Raw genomic sequence first — 27,079 nt, forward strand, 5'->3', positions numbered from 1 at the left:
GTCGACGTTTAAGCTTATAGATTCAAAACTATAAGTGGCTTTGGAAATAATAACACTTATCGGAATGAACATCGACTTCTCAAAAAGAAGGATCATCTTTCAGTGGCCAGATCAATTGTAAGTCACAATCCTGTTATAGATAAGAGAAGAGTGTTCAAGCGCCAGACTCCATGTCCTACAACGAACGATATTCTATTTTGTTCTCAGCAGCCAGTCATTTGGCGCGTTTGTCCATAATATCCATAATATCCTAAAACAGATCCCAAATTTAAAAAATATTGTAAAGGTTTTATCTGAGCATGTAAAGTTTGCATTATACACTTTGCGGGTCCGTTCAAAATAAAGAGTTTTACGAGCCGATTTATCACTCGAAGCATTTCTTGCTGCCTTTGCCCGCTTTATAGCGTGACTGCCCATGTAATGGTAAAAACTATGTCGGGGCTACTACTTGTGACTTGTGAGACTTCTTCTGAACACATACCAGCATCAAAATCTTAAGTGAGGATTTATCCCTCCCGGTGCGCCCCACTTGGACTGGGTATGGGAAGTGGGAGGGAAAATCTTTAAGGCCGTTATTAGAAACTTATGGCTACTTCTAAGTATACGTTTGAATAATTCGCAACGCTACTAATCATCACTAGTTTCATTATTAATTTAATCTTCCAGATCATCTACATTCATTCATTCACATCCTCATCCCATAATGCCACAACACCCACGCCAAGAGTAGTTACAAACCAATGAGCGCTAATGTACTCGTGATATTAATTCCTACCGATGCCGAGTTTGCTGAGGCGTCCACCCTCTCAAGAAGTGCGGTCGTTTTCTGAGGCTGAACATGTAGAAACGACTCAGGGCAGTACTAGTCATCGGGTACTGTGCTGACTGCCTTGATCACGAAGACTCGGGTAGACCCTGCCGATCACCCCACATACACGTCCGGAAACAACGCCTTATCCACGACCGAGGTCCAAATCTTCCTCCATCGGTTCACAGTCACCCCATCAAGTTAAAAGAACGGCATCCATCACTCCATCTTAACACCAGCCTGAAACACGGGCTCCGGCATCGTCACTAACTGCTTTGCTGCAACACAGAGATCCCAAATTACATCATTGCCGTATCCTGGTTCACAATGCCTCAATGGCGCGAGCATTTCACCCCAAATGGATCTCAATTCCCATTCACATTGGCTATTATTTTAGGATCTGACGTTTTTCGGACGTTATGCGCGCAGTTTCGCAGATGTCTAGCTGGCACCAAATCTGAAATGAACATGTTATTGTTTTTAAAATTGAAAACCAAGTTGTTCAAGTTGTTTTTGCCCTGAAAGGGCATTGTTTAAATAACTTTATTTAAAGCAAATGTTTTAAGTTTTATTTATTATGCAGTGATATTAGGTAACAGAATTCAAACGTTAGACAGGCCAGATTATTTATAAGGGTTTACATTTGCTTGAATTTTATTTATTAATGTTACATTAGCACTGATAAATAATTTCCCATTGTAGAAAAGTCCGGTCAATAGTTTATATAGTATTTTTGTGTTCTCCCATCAAACAATCTAACAAGCCAATCATCCAGGCTATTAAGTAAATTATCTTCCAAAAGAATATTTGCTTCTGCCTCAGACTCTTTATATTTAAATTTTTCAAGAAAAGTTCCGACCTCAGGAACCTCCATTGTGTCCAAAAGAACATTTGTTATTTTTAAGATTCTCTGAAATAGAACAAAAGTATAGCAATATTACTTATCAATTTTAAAATGGAAGGAACTTATAACAGACTACCATTTTTAAGAAGGTATAAAGCCAGACGTTTGTGACTTGACATGCAGGTTCTAGTTATGTCATAGCGAAAGTCTGTCATGTCACTATGAGATGTGTTAAGGCCAGGTTTAAATCTGTATATATTTATTACAATATTTTAAAAGTTATTGGCATAAATGTAAACTCATGATATATGAATATTCGAGAAACTGCTTGCTTTTATCTTGTAAAAGTACCCTGCAGTTTGGAAGATGGCACCAACTAAAGCCCAATGTTTTTCTGGGGGTTATTTATTTTGAAAGTAATAAGCAAGTGTTTAATAGTCGGGACCTACACGCCTTTAATCACTGAATCATTCATGCAGAAAACTATGGGGAATCAAAATCACCTGATTCAATTGCTTACAAGCAAGCAGGTAATTAGTGTTTATTGAGGCCTAAAGCTGTTGCAGAAGACGTTATAATTTTTATTTAACAAGGGTGAAATAAGGCGAGAGCCTCCAATTTAGAGTTGTTCACAATAGAATTCGATGTGGGTACGACAAACGAAATTAGTTCATGCCAAAGACAATTAAGTGACGAGCGATCCTAACTTCAGTTTGACCCATAAAAAACTATACTACAAGTTTGCAGTCGGAGCTGCAGCTCAAGTCGCTAGGCGACAATAACAGAAGGGAAGATGTATTAAGAGAGATTGGGAGAAGAGCAGGCACATCCAACTTATCCCTAGCCCAAAACAAGCTTTCCCTGCTGTGGTTTTCGGGACGTCAACTTAATCTCGAATTGCTAGGAGGCTGGATTCAGTAGCAGTCATAATTAAAGCAACACGCATCACTCCATCTGCTCCTGGTATGAGTTGAACGACAGTCTCCGGACAATTTAGAGGTGGTAGGTTTTCATATTTGACAAGAACGACATCGTTGATTCGAAGATTATATATCTGTTTGCGCCACTTCGTTCGTTCCCGAAGACTTGATAAGTACGATTCGCGTATTCGAACCCAGGAAATTTTTTGAAATTAGTTTGTTGTCCAAAGAATGAGCAAGACCTAGTGCCTCAAGATCTGCAGGTTTCTCTGAAATGGGAAACAATGGTCTCGAACTAATAATCGAGAAAACGTTGCAGCTCATCAAAGTTCAGCAACAACGATTCCAGGGCGCGAGATCATATTATGCAGATTTAATTAAAGCTTCCCATCAGTCTCCGAGGTGTGGGTAAATAAATCGTCGATCAATGCAACCGATAATAATTAATAAAAAGCCGCTTGGTGAGAATCTCTTAGAAACAATGCTTTCAACTCGGATTGCTCGTTTATGGCTGCAACGAAATTTGTAGCATTATCGGACAAAATCCGACTTGGACGCCTGCGAGTGCATAAAAACCGTCTCAGGGCAGATTGGAGCTTGTGTTAAGAGGTCTTTTAGAGCTACATGTGAACTGTTTTAGTAGAAAAGCATATGAAAATTATCAGATAGCATTTTGTAGGTTGACGTTTGCGAACTTAAGACTTTTGCAGGAATGGTCCACAATAGTCCACGCCGGTACTTACGAATGCTCGCGATTTTGTCACACGTTCAACGTGTAGATCATCCGTTGATTTCTCTAACGAAGCATCTCACAGATTTCTGGGTGACAAGAGGTACGGTTTTCCGACCTTTTATTAGTCAGTAAGTCTGTCGTATAATAGCCTAAATCAGTTGCGGTCCTGCGTAAAGATGCGTGACATGGAAATGCTTAATAATGTAGTGTTGCAAAATTTTAAGTAGAGTTTCCAAGTCGCCCACCAGCACGCAATAATCCGCTTTCATCTAAAAACGGAGAAAGAAAGGCGATCGAATTTGATGGTTTGGGAAAGGTCGCGATTTAAGAATCCTTATCTCATTTCCTAATTGAGATGTCAATCGCAAAAGCAATTTCGTTCCCTAACGAATATCATCCACTTTTAAGCCAGATCAGTTTGCAAATATATGCAAAGATCCGTTGCATTTTTGCGAATAAATAAATTAACGAATAAGATTATTTTCCTAGTCTCCAATGATGATACATTGAGTGTAAGGAATGCGGGACACTGGTCCTTGCTTTTCGTTAAGTATGCCGGCCCATGCATCGAAAGCCTGGAGCTGATAAGCTTAGCTGGTAGCATGATACAATAACTAAAAGTAGTCTTATCGTGCTCGGCCTAGTAAGTGCAAGCGATACAACAATAGAATGTCGGTTTTCCCTTAGATGGTGCGAGGGGTTAAAATTTGCCTCTTACAACACAAAAATGTTTCATAATTTAATTTTTTATTAATTTTGAGTGGGATACTAGCCGTTATTTTTGTTTCTGTAGAGAGAGTTTTTGATAAGTAAGAACCTTAAAATTGAATTCTTATTTTACAACATAATTTTTTTTTATATCTAAGTTATTAAATTACGTATTTACATTTTTAGCAGTTTTCTTAACACTTTTTTGTTATTTTAAAATTATCATTAGCAAGACCTAAAAATATCAGATTCAACTATTTAATTTTGTCTATGAATTGAAAATACCTAAGGGTTAATGTTTTCCGAGACTTCCTTTACTTATTGTATCATGGCTGGTAGAGCACTCCGTCACAAAATCCGCGTATCTCAAGGCTGTTGTTCTGAACGAATCGTACTCGAAGGAATGATACTTCCTGCATTGAAGGAAGGCTCTCATCCCAAAGAAGTTTTTCGTTCCATAACTGTTGAAGTCATTTGGTTCCGGTCACGTGTAAACGTGTATTCTTAACGCTCCGGAAAAACAATTAGTCACTCAGTCGAAAACGTTCGAAAAAATTTATAAACGCGAGGTTTTGCGATTCGCGATGCTAATATCGCGTATCGTAAACTAAAGTTTTAATTAATTAATTAATTAATTAATTTTTACGCACTAACAATAAACGAAAGAGTAATAACGTGGATCAGCGCACTCAACTCCAAAAACAACAAGATGAAGCCCGTGCAAAAACTCAAGGAGAGCAAGACAAACGTCGTCTCTCCTTGGCCCGTAACAATGCTTATTTCTCTATCACGAGTAATACTCTAGAACCGAAAGCGCATGAAAGTGCAAGTTTACTGACCGCCGAAAACCAGAGAGCTAGTTCTTGCTCTCCCGCCCTACTTTTCACCTCTCAAACGACATGGAGTGAGCAATGCAAAACTCCAACCGAGCTTCTGCCACCTAGTGCAAAAACAACAGCAACTACTACGTCAACTACAACGGTCTCTGTCGCCAGCAATGGGTAAAGCAACAACACAACCAAGTGCAAAAATCGCGTCAAACGGCAAAAACAAAGCTACGGTAGGTGAAATGGCAATTCCGCAAGCGGGTTTGGTCATGCAGACAGGCATGGATCGCTACATTAATATTTCCAAGCGCAAACTAACAGTCCCAAAAAAATCTGACGGCAATATGCCCAACATAAACCCTACCAACAAAGGCCATTAAATTAAAATAGATTTTCCATTCTGGCGGAGCCTGAAACAGAGTCTGAAGAATTAGCCCCAAAGAAACTTAAGCCCCCACCTATCTATGTTCGGGAAAAGGTCTCCAACGTCCTAGTCAACAAAATAGTTGAGCTTGTCGGAAAAGATATGATATGAAAGGGAATATAAGCGAAACCAAACTTCAAACCAAAACACAAGATGATTTCCGAGCAGTGTCGAAGTACTTAAACGATTTCAAAAAGAATAACTACACGTACCAGCTGAAAATTTGCAAAGGCTTACAAGTTGTGCTCAAGGGAATAGAAGGGAATAGTGAATAGTTATAGAGGCTATAAAAGAAAACGGTTTTTGCGCAAAAAATTTTATAAATATTATAAACAAAAATAAAAAGCCACAACCACTTTTCCAGGTCGAGCTGGAGCCAGACAGCAGAAATACAAGTTGCAGTACCTTCTGCACCATAGGATCACAGTAGAAAAGCCGCTCAAACGGAACGGGCCAGTGCAATGCACAAATTGCCAGGAATACGGACACACCAGGGCTTACTGCACCCTCAGGTCAGGCTCCGAACCCTGCCCTGCCAAGAAGGAAGACTCTAAAAAGTGTGTAAACTGTCAAGGAAACCACACAGCAAACTACAGAGGCTGTCCAGTCTACAAGGAGATGCAACGAGCGACAATGGCACGCCAGAACAGTTACATGAAATCACAAACGACATTGGAAGTTTTCTTCGCAAAAGCAGCCAGGTCATCATTTGGGCCTTCAACTAATACCAACGACATTTCCTACGCCAGTGCTCTAAGATCAGGCACATCTCACATAGAGCCTAAAATTGATAATATACAGCAGGCTATGGGACAGCCACAAAGTAACATGGAAACTATTATAATAACTAAAAAATATAATGGAAACTCTAATGCAAAACCAAAATATCTTGTTAAAAATGCTTGCAGCTCAGCAGTCCAAATAAATTTTGCCTAGCCTTCGAATAACTCTGTGGAACGCCAACGGTGTTTCACGGTATATACTTGAAATAACTCAATTTCTGAACGAAAACCACATCGACGTTATGTTGCTGGCAGAAACGCATCTCACCAGCAAATATAAGTTTCAAATACGGGGATACACGTTCTACGGCACCGATCATCCAGATGGTAAAGCACACGGCGGAACCGGCATCCTAATAAGACCCCGTATGAAACACCACTTTCACCAACTGCTTGCAAAAAATTATCTGCAAGCTACATCGATAAAATTACAATTGGGCAACTGAAACCTTGCCATTGCCGCTGTCTACTGCCCGACCCGCTTTACAGTCTCCGAAGACCAATTCATGGACTTCTACAATTCACTTGGAGAACGATTCATAGCAGCAGCACACACACTGGCACCCAAAGGAAGGCAACTGTATAATGCACTCATCAAAACATGCAACAAACTGGACTACGATTCACCAGGCGGTCCTACATACTGGCCTACAGATCCTATACAATACACTTGGAGAACGATTCATAGCAGCAGGTGATTACAACGCCAAGCACACACACTGGCACCCAACGGAAGGCAACTTTATAATGCACTTATCAAAACATGCAACAAACTGGACTACGTTTCACCAGGCGGTCCTACATACCCTATAAAACTACCTGATTTAATTGATTTTGCTGTGACAAAAAATATTCCTCGCAATCTAATATCTGCAAAATCGCTTTTGGATCTATAATCGGACCACTCACCAGTGCTAATAACTTTTCTTCATAGCCTGGAATTAGTCGAGCACCTTTGCAGGCTGACGTCGCATCGAACCAACTGGCTGAAGCTCAAAAAGTACGTAAGTTCCCACATTGAACTATCTCCACAGGTCAACATGAAGGAGGACTTCGACTGCTATGCTGATGCACTGGATTCTGTACTCGTCGCAGCAGCCAGTCTCTACACCCCAAGGGAGGGATGGGCACATACACCAACACAAAACTAACCTTGAAATTGAACAGCTTGTTTTGGAAAAAAGACGTTTGAGACGTGCAAACCAGCAGATCGCCATCCTCAAAACATAGCCTGAAGGAAGCTGGTCGCAGACTTACCAGGGCTCTAAGGTACGACGAATAAAAAACACAACGCCAGTACATTGAGAAACTTTCACCCACCAGCACCAAGCATCCCTTGTGGAGGGCCCACCCAAATCTAAGTGCGCCGGCCGAAACAGTAACTCCCATAAGTGACTCTTCAGGCAGCTGGGCCAGAAGCGACAAAGACAGAGCTTGTACATTTGCTTTACACCCTCCAAATGTATTTCAGCCAAACCCTGCAAATAATTCATTCACACTACCGTCGCCGTCAATTCAAATTGGAACTGAGACGGCGCCAATTCTGTTTCAAACAAACGAAGTTGCAAAAGTCATCAGCGAGCAATTAAAAACAAAAAAGGCCCCAGGCAGTAATTTGTAAATTTTTTAACGGGATTACACGACTTGGCTACTTCCCAAAAAAAATGGAAAAAATCGGTAATCATAATGATCCCAAAGTCAGGAATAGATCACACAATACCAGCTTCATACAGACCGATAAGTTTACTCTCGTGTCTGTCAAAACTGCTCGAAAAATTCCTTTTGACGCGCAAAGCCCCATATCTGAAAGAGAACAACGTTATTCCGGCACATCAATTTGGCTTTCGAGAAAGCCATGGAACAATAGAGCAAGTCAACAGATTAACAACAGAAATACGAACTGCATTCGAGCTTCGGGAATACTGCAGTGCGGTATTCTTTGACGTTGCGCAGGCTTTCGACAAAGTCTGTCTCGATGGCCTTTTGCATAAAATCAGAATGTTACTGCCGGAAAACACTCACTCCTCATTTGGTCAGCTTAATAACCAGAAGGGCATCTAATACGCCGATGCCTTCGATCAGGAATGGAAAACCCACTCCAGTCTAATCTAGGAAACCTTCAGCAGGTCGCAGGACAGTAACAAAGCTCACTGGAATCAGTGATGGCTACCATGCAACAAAGTACGATGGAATTTCTGTACTTTATGAAAACGACCATGCAAACACTGGTTTAAAACCAGAGCATGGTGTTACAGTTGCTTGCAGCAAAGCAGTCCAAATAATTGGCTTGTACTGGAAAAGAGGCGACTGCGACTTGCTTGGCAAACCAACAGATCGCCATCCTTAAAACAACGTCCCAAGGAAGCCACACGCACACTAAACTGAGCCCTGAAGAAAGACGCTGAAAACGCACAACTACGGTACCAATACAAAATAATCTCTGTAGAAGGCCCACCCAAACCTGAGCTTTTCAATCGAAACAGTCACTCCGATAAGAAATTCATCAGGTAGCTGGGCCCGCAGCGACGAAGATAGACCCGAAACTTTTGCTTCACATCTCCGAAAAGTCTTCCAGCCGAACTCAACCACTGGTCCATTTGTGTTACCACAAACCGAATCTGAAACTAATTACGTATCAACACTGTTTCAATCAAAGGAGATCGCGGATAGGGGAAATGAAACCGAAAAAGGCCCCGGGCGGTGACCTTACAACCCCAAAAATGATAATTGAACTTCCAAACTCTGCTATCAAGGTTATTTGTAAACTCTTCAATGGGATAATACGTCTCGGCTACTATCCTAGAAATTGGAAAAATCTACTATAATAATGATACCGAAACCCGGAAAAGACCTCACAATTCCTTCATCCTACTGACCAATAATTATCGAAGCTGGAGCTGGGAAGCGCTCTTCGACCTACTATGTTCGTCCTATATACAGCGGATATTCCTACGAACGAGCAGCTAACAACATCTACGTTTTCTAAAGACACTGCAATCCTAAGTCGCTCTAGGTGCCCAAACCGAGCAACAACAAAACAGATTCCCCAAGTCAACGATGTAACGTATCTCGGCTTTCACCTGAGAGACGACTAACCTGGAGAAGACATATCGAATGCATGAAACTACATCTAAAACTAAAAAGCAGCAGCTTCCACTGGATCTTAAACGCTCGATCTGCTATACTCTGGACGTATGGCTCCCAGCTATGAGGGAACGCGAGCAGCAGCAACATAGACTTCATTCAGCGCGCACAATCGAAAATAACTTTCACTGGGGCACCATGGTATTTTCGCAACCAAAACATCCACAGGGACCTCGGCATTCTTGCTGTAAAAGAATATAATCAAACAAAAAGCGACCAGCAGGCTGGCTCCGTTCGTCGTCCGTGCAAAGTTGTTGATGCAGAAGTTGTGGCTAAGAGAATTGACCAGAGATGATGAGCCGCCCATCGACCCGGCCGAGTAGTGCCAATCTATCTTGCAAAGCTTTCCGAGCAATGCGATCGTCGACGTTTAAGCTTAAAGATTCAAAACTATTAGTGGCTTTGGAAATAATAACACTTATCGGAATGAACGTGGACTTCTCAAAAAGAAGGATCATCTTTCAGTGGCCAGATCAATTGTAAGTCACAATCCTGTTATAGATAAGAGAAGGTGCTGTGAGCTTGTGGACGTGTTCAAGCGCCAGACTCCATGTCCTACAAAGAATGATATTCTATTTTGTTCTCAGCAGCCAGTCATTTGGATCCTAAAACAGATCCAAAATTTAAAAAGTATTGTAAAGGCCGTTATCTGAGCATGTAAAGTTTGCATTATACACTTTGCGGGTCCGTTCAAAATAAAGAGTTTTACGAGCCGATTTATCACTCGAAGCATTTCTTGCTGCCTTTGCCCGCTTTATAGCGTGACTGCCCATGTAATGGTAAAGACTATGTCGGTGCAACTAAAGCCTTAAACTCCGACCTTTTTGAATCTACAAAGAGACTACTTTTGAATACTTACCAGCATCAAAAGCTTAAGTGACGATTTATCCCTCCCGGTGCTCCCCACATGGACTGGGTATGGGAAGAGGGAGGGAAAATCTTTAAGGCTCATTTTTAGAAACTTATGGCTACTTCTAAGTATACGTTTGAATAATTCGCAACGCTACTAGTCATCACTAGTTTCATTATTAATATAATCTTTCAGATCATCTACATCCATTCATTCATTATGTCCTCATCCCATAATGCCGCAGCACCCACGCCGAGAGTAGGTACAAGGCAATGAGCGTTAATGTAATCGTGATATTAATTCCTACCGATGCCGAAGTTGCTAAGGCGTCTACCCTCTCAAGAAGTGCGGTCGTTTTCTGAGGCTGAACATGTAGAAACGACTCAGGGCAGTACTAGTCGTCGGGTACTGTGCTGACTGCCTTGATCACGAAGACTCGGGTAGACCCTGCCGATCACCCCACACTAATACATGTCCGGAAACAACGCCTTCTCCGCGACCGAGGTCGAAATTCTCCTCCATCGGTTCACAGTCACCCCATCAAGTTAAAAGAACGGCATCCATCACTCCATCTTAACACCAGCCTGAAACACGGGCTCCGGCATCGTCACTAACTGCTTTGCTGCAACACAGAGATCCCAAATTACATCATACGGCAACGATCCTGGTTCACAATGCCTCAATGGCGCGAGCATTTCACCCCAAATGAATCTCAATTCCCATTCACATTGGCTATTATTTTAGGATCTGACGTTTTTTTCGGACGTTATGCGCGCAGTTACGCAGATGTCTAGCTGGCACCAAATCTGAAATGAACATGTTATTGATTTTAAAAATGAAAACCAAGTTGTTCAATTTGTTTTTGCCCTGAAAGGGCATTGTTTAAATAACTTTATTTAAAGCAAATGTTTAAAGTTTTATTTATTATGCAGTGATATTAGGTAACAGAATTCAAACGTTAGACAGGCCAGATTATTTATAAGGGCTTACATTTGCTTGATTTTTTTTTTTAGTTTTACATTAGCACTTTTTAGTTATCACTTTGTTGAAAAGTCCGGCCAATAGTTTATATAGTATTTTTGTGTTCTCCCATCAAACAATCTAACAAGTTAATCATCCAGGCTATTAAGTATTCAATTCAAATACGGGGATACACGTTCTACGGCACCGACCATACAGATGGTAAAGCACACGGCGGAACCGGCATCCTAATAAGAGACCGTATCAAACACCACTTTCACAAACGGTTTGCAAAAAATTATCTGCAAGCTGCAAGCCTTGCCATTGCCGCTGTCTACTGCCCACCCCGCTTTACAGTCTCCGAAGACCAATTCATGGACTTCTACAATTCACTTGGAGAACGATTCATAGCAGCAGGTGATTACAACGCCAAGCACACACACTGGCACCCAAAGGAAGGCAACTGTATAATGCACTCATCAAAACATGCAACAAACTGGACTACGATTCACCAGGCGGTCCTACATACTGGCCTACAGATCCTATAAAACTACCTGATTTAATTGATTTTGCTGTGACAAAAAAATTTTCCTCGCAATCTAATATCTGCAAAATCGCTTTTGGATTTATAATCGGACCACTCACCAGTGCTAATAACTTTTCTTCAAAGACTGGAATTAGTCGAGCACCTTTGCAGGCTGACGTCGCATCGAACCAACTGGCTGAAGTTCAAAAAGTACGTAAGTTCCCACATTGAACTATCCCACAGGTCAACACGAAGGAGGACTTCGACTGCTATGCTGATGCACTGGAGTCTGTACTCGTCGCAGCAGCCAGTCTCTACCACGCAAGAGAGGGATGGGCACATACACCAAAACAAAACTTACCTTGAAATCGAACAGCTTGTTTTGGAAAAAAGACGTTTGAGACGTGCTTGGCAAACCAGCAGATCGCCATCCTCAAAAAATAGCCTGAAGGAAGCTGGTCGCAGACTTACCAGGGCTCTAAGGTACGAAGAAGAAAAAGCACAACGCCAGTACATTGAGAAACTTTCACCCACCAGCACCAAGCATCCCTTGTGGAGGGCCCACCCAAATCTAAGTGCGCCGGCCGAAACAGTAACTCCCATAAGAGACTCTTTAGGCAGCTGGGCCAGAAGCGACAAAGACAGAGCTTGTACATTTGCTTTACACCCTCGAAATGTATTTCAGCCAAACCCTGCAAATAATTCATTCACACTACCGTCGCCGTCAATTCAAATTGGAACTGAGACGGCGCCAATTATGTTTCAACCAAACGAAGTTGCAAAAGTCATCAGCGAGCAAATAAAAACAAAAAAGGCCGCAGGCGGTGATCCTAAGACTCCCAAACTGTGCAGTTGAGGTAATTTGTAAACTTTTTAACGGGATTACACGACTTGGCTACTTCCCAAAAAAAAGGAAAAAAATCGGTAATCATAATGATCCCAAAGTCAGGAAAAGATCACACAATACCAGCTTCATACAGACCAATAAGTTTACTCTCGTGTCCGTCAAAACTGCTCGAAAAATTCCTTTTGACGCGCAAAGCCCCATATCTGAAAGAGAACAACGTTATTCCGGCACATCAATTTGGCTTTCGAGAAAGCCAAGGAACAATAGAGCAAGTCAACAGATTAACAACAGAAATACGAACTGCATTCGAGCTTCGGGAATATTGCAGTGCGGTATTCCTTGACGTTGCGCAGGCTTTCGACAAAGTCTGTCTCGATGGCCTTTTGCATAAAATCAGAATGTTACTGCCGGAAAACACTCACTCCTCATTTGGTCAGCTTAATAACCAGAAGGGCTTCTAATACGCCGATGCCTTCGATCAGGAATGGAAAACCCACTCCAGTCTAATCTAGGAAACCTTCAGCAGGTCGCAGGACAGTAACAAAGCTCACTGGAATCAGTGATGGTTACCATGCAACAAAGTACGATGGAATATCTGTACTATGAAAACCACCATGCAAACACTGGTTTAAAACCAGAGCATGGTGTTACAGTTGCTTGCAGCAAAGCAGTCCAAATAATTGGCTTGTACTGGAAAAGAGGCGACTGCGACTTGCTTGGCAAACCAACAGATCGCCATCCTTAAAACAACGTCTTAAGGAAGCCACACGCACACTAAACTGAGCCCCGAAGAAAGACGCTGAAAACGCACAACTACGGTACCATAACAAAATATCCTCTGTAGAAGGCCCACCCAAACCTGAGCTTTTCAATCGAAACAGTCACTCCGATAAGAAATTCATCAGGTAGCTGGGCCCGCAGCGACGAAGATAGACCCGAAACTTTTGCTTCACATCTGCGAAAAGTCTTCCAGCCGAACTTAACCACTGGTCCATTTGTGTTACCACAAACCGAATCTGAAACTAATTACGTATCAACACTGTTTCAATCAAAGGAGATCGCGGATAGGGGAAATGAAACCGAAAAAGGCCCCGGGCGGTGACCTTACAACCCCAAAAATGATAATTGAACTTCCAAACTCTGCTATCAAGGTTATTTGTAAACTCTTCAATGGGATAATACGTCTCGGCTACTATCCTAGAAATTGGAAAAATCTACTATCATAATGATACCGAAACCCGGAAAAGACCTCACAATTCCTTCATCCTACTGACCAATAATTATCGAAGCTGGAGTCCCGCTGGGAAGCGCTCTTCGACCTATTATGTTCGTCCTATATACAGCGGATATTCCTACGAACGAGCAGCTAACAACATCTACGTTCGCTAACGACACTGCAATCCTAAGTCGCTCTAGGTGCCCAAACCGAGCAACAACAAAACAGATTCCCCAAGTCAACGATGTAACGTATCTCGGCTTTCACATGAGAGACGTCTAACCTGGAGAAGACATATCGAATGCATGAAACTACATCTAAAACTAAAAAGCAGCAGCTTCCACTGGATCTTAAACGCTCGATCTGCTGTACTCTGGACGTATGGCTCCCAGCTATGAGGGAACGCGAGCAGCAGCAACATAGACTTCATTCAGCGCGCACAATCGAAAATAACTTTCACTGGGGCACCATGGTATTTTCGCAACCAAAACATCCACAGGGACCTCGGCATTCTTGCTGTAAAAGAATATAATCAAACAAAAAGCGACCAGCAGGCTGGCTCCGTTCGTCGTCCGTGCAAAGTTGTTGATGCAGAAGTTGTGGCTAAGAGAATTGACCAGAGATGATGAGCCGCCCATCGACCCGGCCGAGTAGTGCCAATCTATCTTGCAAAGCTTTCCGAGCAATGCGATCGTCGACGTTTAAGCTTAAAGATTCAAAACTATAAGTGGCTTTGGAAATAATAACACTTATCGTGGACGTGGACTTCTCAAAAAGAAGGATCATCTTTCAGTGGCCAGATCAATTGTAAGTCACAATCCTGTTATAGATAAGAGAAGGTGCTGTGAGCTTGTGGACGTGTTCAAGCGCCAGACTCCATGTCCTACAACGAATGATATTCTATTTTGTTCTCAGCAGCCAGTCATTTGTCGCGTTTGTTGGTTTGTTTCACATCCATAATATCCTAAAACAGATCCCAAATTTAAAAAGTATTGTAAAGGCCGTTATCTGAGCATGTAAAGTTTGCATTATACACTTTGCGGGTCCGTTCAAAATAAAGAGTTTTACGAGCCGATTTATCACTCGAAGCATTTCTTGCTGCCTTTGCCCGCTTTATAGCGTGACTGCCCATGTAATGGTAAAGACTATGTCGGTGCAACTAAAGCCTTAAACTCCGACCTTTTTGAATCTACAAAGAGACTACTTTTGAATACTTACCAGCATCAAAAGCTTAAGTGACGATTTATCCTTCCCGGTGCTCCCCACATGGACTGGGTATGGGAAGAGGGAGGGAAAATCTTTAAGGCTCATTTTTAGAAACTTATGGCTACTTCTAAGTATACGTTTGAATAATTCGCAACGCTACTAGTCATCACTAGTTTCATTATTAATATAATCTTTCAGATCATCTACATCCATTCATTCATTCATGTCCTCATCCCATAATGCCGCAGCACCCACCCCGAGAGTACGTACAAGGCAATGAGCGTTAATGTAATCGTGATATTAATTCCTACCGATGCCGAGTTTGCTAAGGCGTCTACCCTCTCAAGAAGTGCGGTCGTTTTCTGAGGCTGAACATGTAGAAACGACTCAGGGCAGTACTAGTCGTCGGGTACTGTGCTGACTGCCTTGATCACGAAGACTCGGGTAGACCCTGCCGATCACCCCACACTAATACACGTCCGGAAACAACGCCTTCTCCGCGACCGAGGTCGAAATCTTCCTCCATCGGTTCACAGTCACCCCATCAAGTTAAAAGAACGGCATCCATCACTCCATCTTAACACCAGCCTGAAACACGGGCTCCGGCATCGTCACTAACTGCTTTGCTGCAACACAGAGATCCCAAATTACATCATACGGCAACGATCCTGGTTCACAATGCCTCAATGGCGCGAGCATTTCACCCCAAATGAATCTTAATTCCCATTCACATTGGCTATTATTTTAGGATCTGACGTTTTTTCGGACGTTATGCGCGCAGTTACGCAGATGTCTACCTGGCACCAAATCTGAAATGAACATGTTATTGATTTTAAAAATGAAAACCAAGTTGTTCAATTTGTTTTTGCCCTGAAAGGGCATTGTTTAAATAACTTTATTTAAAGCAAATGTTTAAAGTTTTATTTATTATGCAGTGATATTAGGTAACAGAATTCAAACGTTAGACAGGCCAGATTATTTATAAGGGTTTACATATGCTTGATTTTTTTTTTAGTTTTACATTAGCACTTCTTAGTTATCACTTTGTTGAAAAGTCCGGCCAATAGTTTATATAGTATTTTTGTGTTCTCCCATCAAACAATCTAACAAGCCAATCATCCAGGCTATTAAGTAAATTATCTTCCAAAAGAATATTTGCTTCTGCCTCAGACTCTTCAGAGTTACATTTTTCAAGAAAAGTTCCGACCTCAGGATCCTCCATTGTGTCCAAAAGAACATTTGTTATTTTTAAGATTCTCTGAAATAGAACAAAAGTATAGCAGTATTACTTATCAATTTTAAAAAGGAAGGAACTTATAACAGTCTACCATTTTTGAAAAGGTATAAAGCCAGACGTTTGTGACTTGACATGCAGGTTCTAGTTTTGTCATAGCGAAAGTCTGTCATGTCACTATGAGATGTGTTAAAGGCCAGGTTTAAATCTGTATATATTTATTACATTATTTTAAAAGTAAAAGGAACTGCTTGCTTTTATCTTGAAGTAGTACCCTGTAGTTTGGAAAATGGCAGCAACTAAAGCCCAATGGTTTTCTGGGGGTTATTTATTTTGAAAGTAATAAGCAAGTGTCTAATAGTCGGGACCTACACGCCTTTAATTACTGAATCATTCATGCAGACAACTATGGGGAATCAAAATCACCTGATTCAATTGCTTACAAGCAAGCAGGTAATTAATGCTTGTTGAGGCCTAAAGCTGTTTAAACAAATAAGCACGGCTTTAAGGTTGCAGAAGACGTTGCATTTTTGCGAATGAATGAATTAACGAATAAGATTATTTTCCTAGTCTCCAATGATGGTACATTGAGTGTAAGGGATTCCGGACACTGGTCCTTGCTTTTCGTTAAGTATGCCGGCCCATGCATCGAAAGCCTGGAGCTGATAAGCTCAGCTGGTAGCATGATACAATAACTAAAAGTAGTCTTATCGTGCTCGGCCTAGCAAGTGCAAGCGATACAACAATAGAATGTGTCAGTTTACCCTTAGATGGTGCGAGGGCTTAAAATTTGCCTCTTACAATACAAAAATGTTACATAATTTAATTTTTTATTAATTTTGAGTGGGATACTAGTCATTATTTTTGTTTCTGTAGGGAAAGTTTTTTGATAAGTAAAAACCTTAAAATTGAATTCTTCTCTTAATATATTATTTTTTTTATATCTAAGTTATTTAATTACATATTTACATTTTCTGCAGTTTTCTTAACAATTTTTTGTTATTTTAAAATTATCATTAGCAAGACCTAAAAATATCAGATTCAACTATTTAATTTTGTCTATGAATTGGACATATATAAGGGTTAATGTTTTTAAAAATTCGTCCGCACACAACCTTTTCCGTCAACAACAGCTGACGAGACTTCCTTTAGTTATTGTAACATGGCTGGTAGAGCACTCCGTCACAAAATCCGCGTATCTCAAGGATGTTGTTTTGAACGAATCGTACTCGAAGGAATGATACTTCCTGCATTGAAGGAAGGCTCTCATCCCAAAGAAGTTTTTCGTTCCATAACTGTTGAAGTCATTTGGTTCCGGTCACGTGTAAACGTGTATTCTTAACGCTCCGGAAAAACAATTAGTCACTCAGTCGAAAACGTTCGAAAAAATTTATAAACGCGAGGTTTTGCGATTCGCGATGCTAATATCGCGTATCGTAACTAAAGTTTTAATTAATTAATTAATTAATTATTTTTCCGCACTAACAATAAACGAAAGAGTAATAACGTGGATCAGCGCACTCAACGCCAAAAACAACAAGATGAAGCCCGTGCAAAAACTCAAGGAGAGCAAGACAAACGTCGTCTCTCCTTGGCCCGTAGCGCAAGCTAACAGTCCCAAAAAAATCTGACGGCAATATGCCCAACATAAACCCTACCAACAAAGGCCCTGAAAATCTCGGGCCATTAAATTAAAATAGATTTTCCATTCTGGCGGAGCCTGAAACAGAGTCTGAAGAATTAGTCCCAAAGAAACTTAAGCCCCCACCTATCTATGTTCGGGAGAAGGTCTCCAACGTCCTATTAAACAAAATAGTTGAGCTTGTCGGAAAAGATAGCTTTCATGTTATTCCGCTTATGAAACCAGCGAAACCAAACTTCAAACCAAAACACAAGATGATTTCCGAGCAGTGTCGCGATTTCAAAAAGAATAACTACACGTACCAGCTGAAAATTTGCAAAGGCTTACAAGTTGTGCTCAAGGGAATAAAAGGGAATAGTGAATAGTTATAGAGGCTATAAAAGAAAACGGTTTTTGCGCAAAAATTTTTATAAATATTATAAACAAAAACAAAAAGCCAAAACCACTTTTCCAGGTCGAGCTGGAGCCAGACAGCAGATATACAAGTTGCAGTACCTTCTGCACCATAGGATCACAGTAGAAGAGCCGCCCAAACGGAACGGGCCAGTGCAATGCACAAACTGCCAGGAATACGGACACGCCAGGGCTTACTGCACCCTCAGGTCAGTTTGTGTAGCTTGTGGAAACTGCCACGGCTCCGAACCCTGCCCTGCCAACAAGGAAGACTCTAAAAAGTGTGTAAACTGTCAAGGAAACCACACAGCAAACTACAGAGGCTGTCCAGTCTACAAGGAGATGCAACGAGCGACAACGGCACGCCAGAACAGTTACATGAAATCACAAACGACATTGGAAGTTTTCTTCGCAAAAGCAGCCAGGTCGAAATTGATAATATACAGCAGGACATGGGACAGCCACAAAGTAACATGGAAACTATGATGATAACTTTGCAACAAAATATGATGGAAACTCTAATGCAAAACCAAAATATCTTGTTACAAATGCTTGCAGCTAGCAGTCCAAATAAATTTTGCCTAGCCTTCAAAAAACTCTGTGGAACGCCAACGGTGTTTCACGGCATATACCTGAAATAACTCAATTTCTGAACGGAAACCACATCGACGTTATGTTGCTGGCAGAAACGCATCTCACCAGCAAATATAAGTTTCAAATACGGGGATACACGTTCTACGGCACCGACCATACAGATGGTAAAGCACACGGCGGAACCGGCATCCTAATAAGAGACCGTATCAAACACCACTTTCACCAACGGTTTGCAAAAAATTATCTGCAAGCTACATCGATAAAATTACAATTGGGCAACTAAAACCTTGCCATTGCCGCTGTCTACTGCCCACCCCGCTTTACAGTCTCCGAAGACCAATTCATGGACTTCTACAATTCACTTGGAGAACGATTCATAGCAGCAGCACACACACTGGCACCCAAAGGAAGGCAACTGTATAATGCACTCATCAAAACATGCAACAAACTGGACTACGATTCACCAGGCGGTCCTACATACTGGCCTACAGATCCTATAAAACTACCTGATTTAATTGATTTTGCTGTGACAAAAAATATTCCTCGCAATCTAATATCTGCAAAATCGCTTTTGGATTTATAATCGGACCACTCCACTTTTCTTCAAAGACTGGAATTAGTCGAGCACCTTTGCAGGCTGACGTCGCATCGAACCAACTGGCTGAAGTTCAAAAAGTACGTAAGTTCCCACATTGAACTACACGAAGGAGGACTTCGACTGCTATGCTGATGCACTGGAGTCTGTACTCGTCGCAGCAGCCAGTCTCTACACCGCAAGGGAGGGATGGGCACATACACCAAAACAAAACTAACCTTGAAATCGAACAGCTTGTTTTGGAAAAAAGACGTTTGAGACGTGCTTGGCAAACCAGCAGATCGCCATCCTCAAAAAATAGCCTGAAGGAAGCTGATCGCAGACTTACCAGGGCTCTAAGGTACGAAGAAGAAAAAGCACAACGCCAGTACATTGAGAAACTTTCACCCACCAGCACCAAGCATCCCTTGTGGAGGGCCCACCCAAATTTAAGTGCGCCGGCCGAAACAGTAACTCCCATAAGAGACTCTTCAGGCAGCTGGGCCAGAAGCGACAAAGACAGAGCTTGTACATTTGCTTTACACCCTCGAAATGCAAATAATTCATTCACACTACCGTCGCCGTCAACTCAAATTGGAACTGAGACGGCGCCAATTATGTTTCAACCAAACGAAGTTGCAAAAGTCATCAGCGAGCAATTAAAAACAAAAAAGGCCGCAGGCGGTGATACTAAGACTCCCAAACTGTGCAGTTGAGGTAATTTGTAAACTTTTTAACGGGATTACACGACTTGGCTACTTCCCAAAAAAATGGAAAAAAATCGGTAATCATAATGATCCCAAAGTCAGGAAAAGATCACACAATACCAGCTTCATACAGACCGTCAAAACCATCTCGTGTCCGTCAAAACTGCTCGAAAAATTCCTTTTGACGCGCAAAGCCCCATATCTGAAAGAGAACAACGTTATTCCGGCACATCAATTTGGCTTTCGAGAAAGCCATGGAACAATAGAGCAAGTCAACAGATTAACAACAGAAATACGAACTGCATTCGAGCTTCGGGAATACTGCAGTGCGGTATTCCTTGACGTTGCGCAGGCTTTCGACAAAGTCTGGCTCGATGGCCTTATGCATAAAATCAGAATGTTACTGCCGGAAAACACTCACTCCTCATTTGGTCAGCTTAATAACCAGAAGGGCTTCTAATACGCCGATGCCTTCGATCAGGAATGGAAAACCCACTCCAGTCTAATCTAGGAAACCTTCAGCAGGTCGCAGGACAGTAACAAAGCTCACTGGAATCAGTGATGGTTACCATGCAACAAAGTACGATGGAATATCTGTACTATGAAAACGACCATGCAAACACTGGTTTAAAACCAGAGCATGGTGTTACAGTTGCTTGCAGCAAAGCAGTCCAAATAATTGGCTTGTACTGGAAAAGAGGCGACTGCGACTTGCTTGGCAAACCAACAGATCGCCATCCTTAAAACAACGTCCCAAGGAAGCCACACTCACACTAAACTGAGCCCCGAAGAAAGACGCTGAAAACGCACAACTACGGTACCATTACAAAATATCCTCTGTAGAAGGCCCACCCAAACCTGAGCTTTTCAATAGAAACAGTCACTCCGAAAAGAAATTCATTAGGTAGCTGGGCCCGCAGCGACGAAGATAGACCCGAAACTTTTGCTTCACATTTCCGAAATGTCTTCCAGCCGAACTCAACCACTGGTCCATTTTTGTTACCACAAACCGAATCTGAAACTAATTACGTATCAACACTGTTTCAATCAAAGGAGATCGCGGATAGGGGAAATGAAACCGAAAAAGGCCCCGGGCGGTGACCTTACAACCCCAAAAATGATAATTGAACTTCCAAACTCTGCTATCAAGGTTATTTGTAAACTCTTCAATGGGATAATACGTCTCGGCTACTATCCTAGAAATTGGAAAAATCTACTATCATAATAATACCGAAACCCGGAAAAGACCTCACAATTCCTTCATCCTACTGACCAATAATTATCGACGCTGGAGTCCCGCTGGGAAGCGCTCTTCGACCTATTATGTTCGTCCTATATACAGCGGATATTCCTACGAACGAGCAGCTAACAACATCTACGTTCGCTAACGACACTGCAATCCTAAGTCGCTCTAGGTGCCCAAACCGAGCAACAACAAAACAGATTCCCCAAGTCAACGATGTAACGTATCTCGGCTTTCACCTGAGAGACGACTAACCTGGAGAAGACATATCGAATGCATGAAACTACATCTAAAACTAAAAAGCAGCAGCTTCCACTGGATCTTAAACGCTCGATCTGCTATACTCTGGACGTATGGCTCCCAGCTATGAGGGAACGCGAGCAGCAGCAACATAGACTTCATTCAGCGCGCACAATCGAAAATAACTTTCACTGGGGCACCATGGTATTTTCGCAACCAAAACATCCACAGGGACCTCGGCATTCTTGCTGTAAAAGAATATTATCAAACAAAAAGCGACCAGTAGGCTGGCTCCGTTCGTCGTCCGTGCAAAGTTGTTGATGCAGAAGTTGTGGCTAAGAGAATTGACCAGAGATGATGAGCCGCCCATCGACCCGGCCGAGTAGTGCCAATCTATCTTGCAAAGCTTTCCGAGCAATGCGATCGTCGACGTTTAAGCTTAAAGATTCAAAACTATTAGTGGCTTTGGAAATAATAACACTTATCGGAATGAACGTGGACTTCTCAAAAAGAAGAATCATCTTTCAGTGGCCAGATCAATTGTAAGTCACAATCCTGTTATTGATAAGAGAAGGTGCTGTGAGCTTGTGGACGTGTTCAAGCGCCAGACTCCATGTCCTACAACGAATGATATTCTATTTTGTTCTCAGCAGCCAGTCATTTGGATCCTAAAACAGATCCCAAATTTAAAAAGTATTGTAAAGGCCGTTATCTGAGCATGTAAAGTTTGCATTATACACTTTGCGGGTCCGTTCAAAATAAAGAGTTTTACGAGCCGATTTATCACTCGAAGCATTTCTTGCTGCCTTTGCCCGCTTTATAGCGTGACTGCCCATGTAATGGTAAAGACTATGTCGGTGCACCTAGAGCCTTAAACTCCGACCTTTTTGAATCTACAAAGAGACTACTTTTGAATACATACCAGCATCAAAAGCTTAAGTGACGATTTATCCCTCCCGGTGCTCCCCACATGGGCTGGGTATGGGAAGAGGGAGGGAAAATCTTTAAGGCTCATTTTTAGAAACTTATGACTACTTCTAAGTATACGTTTGAATAATTCGCAACGCTACTAATCATCACTAGTTTCATTATTAATTTAATCTTTCAGATCATCTACATCCATTCACGTCCTCATCCCATAATGCCGCAACACCCACGCCGAAAGTAGGTACAAGCCAATGAGCGTTAATGTAATCGTGATATTAATTCCTACCGATGCCGAATCTGAGGCGTCTACCCTCTCAAGAAGTGCGGTCGTTTTATGAGGCTGAACATGTAGAAACGACTCAGGGCAGTACTAGTCGTCGGGTACTGTGCTGACTGCCTTGATCACGAAGACTCGGGTAGACCCTGCCGATCACCCCACACTAATACATGTCCGGAAACAACGCCTTCTCCGCGACCGAGGTCGAAATTCTCCTCCATCGGTTCACAGTCACCCCATCAAGTTAAAAGAACGGCATCCATCACTCCATCTTAACACCAGCCTGAAACACGGGCTCCGGCATCGTCACTAACTGCTTTGCTGCAACACAGAGATCCCAAATTACATCATACGGCAACGATCCTGGTTCACAATGCCTCAATGGCGCGAGCATTTCACCCCAAATGAATCTCAATTCCCATTCACATTGGCTATTATTTTAGGATCTGACGTTTTTTCGGACGTTATGCGCGCAGTTACGCAGATGTCTAGCTGGCACCAAATCTGAAATGAACATGTTATTGATTTTAAAAATGAAAACCAAGTTGTTCAATTTGTTTTTGCCCTGAAAGGGCATTGTTTAAATAACTTTATTTAAAGCAAATGTTTAAAGTTTTATTTATTATGCAGTGATATTAGGTAACAGAATTCAAACGTTAGACAGGCCAGATTATTTATAAGGGCTTACATTTGCTTGATTTTTTTTTTTAGTTTTACATTAGCACTTTTTAGTTATCACTTTGTTGAAAAGTCCGGCCAATAGTTTATATAGTATTTTTGTGTTCTCCCATCAAACAATCTAACAAGTTAATCATCCAGGCTATTAAGTATTCAATTCAAATACGGGGATACACGTTCTACGGCACCGACCATACAGATGGTAAAGCACACGGCGGAACCGGCATCCTAATAAGAGACCGTATCAAACACCACTTTCACCAACGGTTTGCAAAAAATTATCTGCAAGCTGCAAGCCTTGCCATTGCCGCTGTCTACTGCCCACCCCGCTTTACAGTCTCCGAAGACCAATTCATGGACTTCTACAATTCACTTGGAGAACGATTCATAGCAGCAGGTGATTACAACGCCAAGCACACACACTGGCACCCAAAGGAAGGCAACTGTATAATGCACTCATCAAAACATGCAACAAACTGGACTACGATTCACCAGGCGGTCCTACATACTGGCCTACAGATCCTATAAAACTACCTGATTTAATTGATTTTGCTGTGACAAAAAATATTCCTCGCAATCTAATATCTGCAAAATCGCTTTTGGATTTATAATCGGACCACTCACCAGTGCTAATAACTTTTCTTCAAAGACTGGAATTAGTCGAGCACTTTTGCAGGCTGACGTCGCATCGAACCAACTGGCTGAAGTTCAAAAAGTACGTAAGTTCCCACATTGAACTATCCCACAGGTCAACACGAAGGAGGACTTCGACTGCTATGCTGATGCACTGGAGTCTGTACTCGTCGCAGCAGCCAGTCTCTACACCGCAAGGGAGGGATGGGCACATACACCAAAACAAAACTTACCTTGAAATCGAACAGCTTGTTTTGGAAAAAAGACGTTTGAGACGTGCTTGGCAAACCAGCAGATCGCCATCCTCAAAAAATAGCCTGAAGGAAGCTGGTCGCAGACTTACCAGGGCTCTAAGGTACGAAGAAGAAAAAGCACAACGCCAGTACATTGAGAAACTTTCACCCACCAGCACCAAGCATCCCTTGTGGAGGGCCCACCCAAATTTAAGTGCGCCGGCCGAAACAGTAACTCCCATAAGAGACTCTTCAGGCAGCTGGGCCAGAAGCGACAGAGCTTGTACATTTGCTTTACACCCTCGAAATGTAATGCCAAACCCTGCAAATAATTCATTCACACTACCGTCGCCGTCAATTCAAATTGGAACTGAGACGGCGCCAATTCTGTTTCAACCAAACGAAGTTGCAAAAGTCATCAGCGAGCAATTAAAAACAAAAAAGGCCGCAGGCGGTGATCCTAAGACTCCCAAACTGTGCAGTTGAGGTAATTTGTAAACTTTTTAACGGGATTACACGACTTGGCTACTTCCCAAAAAAATGGAAAAAAATCGGTAATCATAATGATCCCAAAGTCAGGAAAAGATCACACAATACCAGCTTCATACAGACCGATAAGTTTACTCTCGTGTCCGACAAAACTGCTCGAAAAATTCCTTTTGACGCGCAAAGCCCCATATCTGAAAGAGAACAACGTTATTCCGGCACATCAATTTGGCTTTCGAGAAAGCCAAGGAACAATAGAGCAAGTCAACAGATTAACAACAGAAATACGAACTGCATTCGAGCTGCGGGAATATTGCAGTGCGGTATTCCTTGACGTTGCGCAGGCTTTCGACAAAGTCTGTCTCGATGGCCTTTTGCATAAAATCAGAATGTTACTGCCGGAAAACACTCACTCCTCATTTGGTCAGCTTAATAACCAGAAGGGCTTCTAATACGCCGATGCCTTCGATCAGGAATGGAAAACCCACTCCAGTCTAATCTAGGAAACCTTCAGCAGGTCGCAGGACAGTAACAAAGCTCACTGGAATCAGTGATGGTTACCATGCAACAAAGTACGATGGAATATCTGTACTATGAAAACCACCATGCAAACACTGGTTTAAAACCAGAGCATGGTGTTACAGTTGCTTCCAGCAAAGCAGTCCAAATAATTGGCTTGTACTGGAAAAGAGGCGACTGCGACTTGCTTGGCAAACCAACAGATCGCCATCCTTAAAACAACGTCCCAAGGAAGCCACACGCACACTAAACTGAGCCCCGAAGAAAGACGCTGAAAACGCACAACTACGGTACCATTACAAAATATCCTCTGTAGAAGGCCCACCCAAACCTGAGCTTTTCAATCGAAACAGTCACTCCGATAAGAAATTCATCAGGTAGCTGGGCCCGCAGCGACGAAGATAGACCCGAAACTTTTGCTTCACATTTGCGAAAAGTCTTCCAGCCGAACTTAACCACTGGTCCATTTGTGTTACCACAAACCGAATCTGAAACTAATTACGTATCAACACTGTTTCAATCAAAGGAGATCGCGGATAGGGGAAATGAAACCGAAAAAGGCCCCGGGCGGTGACCTTACAACCCCAAAAATGATAATTGAACTTCCAAACTCTGCTATCAAGGTTATTTGTAAACTCTTCAATGGGATAATACGTCTCGGCTACTATCCTAGAAATTGGAAAAATCTACTATCATAATGATACCGAAACCCGGAAAAGACCTCACAATTCCTTCATCCTACTGACCAATAATTATCGAAGCTGGAGTCCCGCTGGGAAGCGCTCTTCGACCTATTATGTTCGTCCTATATACAGCGGATATTCCTACGAACGAGCAGCTAACAACATCTACGTTCGCTAACGACACTGCAATCCTAAGTCGCTCTAGGTGCCCAAACCGAGCAACAACAAAACAGATTCCCCAAGTCAACGATGTAACGTATCTCGGCTTTCACATGAGAGACGTCTAACCTGGAGAAGACATATCGAATGCATGAAACTACATCTAAAACTAAAAAGCAGCAGCTTCCACTGGATCTTAAACGCTCGATCTGCTATACTCTGGACGTATGGCTCCCAGCTATGAGGGAACGCGAGCAGCAGCAACATAGACTTCATTCAGCGCGCACAATCGAAAATAACTTTCACTGGGGCACCATGGTATTTTCGCAACCAAAACATCCACAGGGACCTCGGCATTCTTGCTGTAAAAGAATATTATCAAACAAAAAGCGACCAGTAGGCTGGCTCCGTTCGTCGTCCGTGCAAAGTTGTTGATGCAGAAGTTGTGGCTAAGAGAATTGACCAGAGATGATGAGCCGCCCATCGACCCGGCCGAGTAGTGCCAATCTATCTTGCAAAGCTTTCCGAGCAATGCGATCGTCGACGTTTAAGCTTAAAGATTCAAAACTATAAGTGGCTTTGGAAATAATAACACTTATCGGAATGAACGTGGACTTCTCAAAAAGAAGGATCATCTTTCAGTGGCCAGATCAATTGTAAGTCACAATCCTGTTATAGATAAGAGAAGGTGCTGTGAGCTTGTGGACGTGTTCAAGCGCCAGACTCCATGTCCTACAACGAATGATATTCTATTTTGTTCTCAGCAGCCAGTCATTTGTCGCGTTTGTTGGTTTGTTTCACATCCATAATATCCTAAAACAGATCCCAAATTTAAAAAGTATTGTAAAGGCCGTTATCGTGAGCATGTAAAGTTTGCATTATACACTTTGCGGGTCCGTTCAAAATAAAGAGTTTTACGAGCCGATTTATCACTCGAAGCATTTCTTGCTGCCTTTGCCCGCTTTATAGCGTGACTGCCCATGTAATGGTAAAGACTATGTCGGTGCAACTAAAGCCTTAAACTCCGACCTTTTTGAATCTACAAAGAGACTACTTTTGAAT

The 27,079-nt window shown here is 42.1% G+C and overlaps 1 protein-coding gene across 1 annotated transcript in view; it reads right to left on the reverse strand.

Annotated features, from left to right (window-relative positions):
* Positions 1-15,668: 15,668 nt before the first annotated feature.
* LOC128264920 (dnaJ homolog subfamily C member 16) overlaps positions 15,669-27,079 on the reverse strand; it is a 208,288-nt gene continuing 196,877 nt past the window's right edge. Inside the window, exon 7 of the mRNA XM_053000639.1 lies at positions 15,669-16,053. Coding sequence (XP_052856599.1) covers positions 15,835-16,053 — 219 coding nt within the window. The 3' untranslated portion in view covers positions 15,669-15,834. The remainder of the gene's footprint in view (positions 16,054-27,079) is intronic.

Source organism: Drosophila gunungcola, unplaced genomic scaffold, assembly GCF_025200985.1.
Source record: "Drosophila gunungcola strain Sukarami unplaced genomic scaffold, Dgunungcola_SK_2 000085F, whole genome shotgun sequence".
Lineage (NCBI taxonomy): Eukaryota > Metazoa > Arthropoda > Insecta > Diptera > Drosophilidae > Drosophila > Drosophila gunungcola.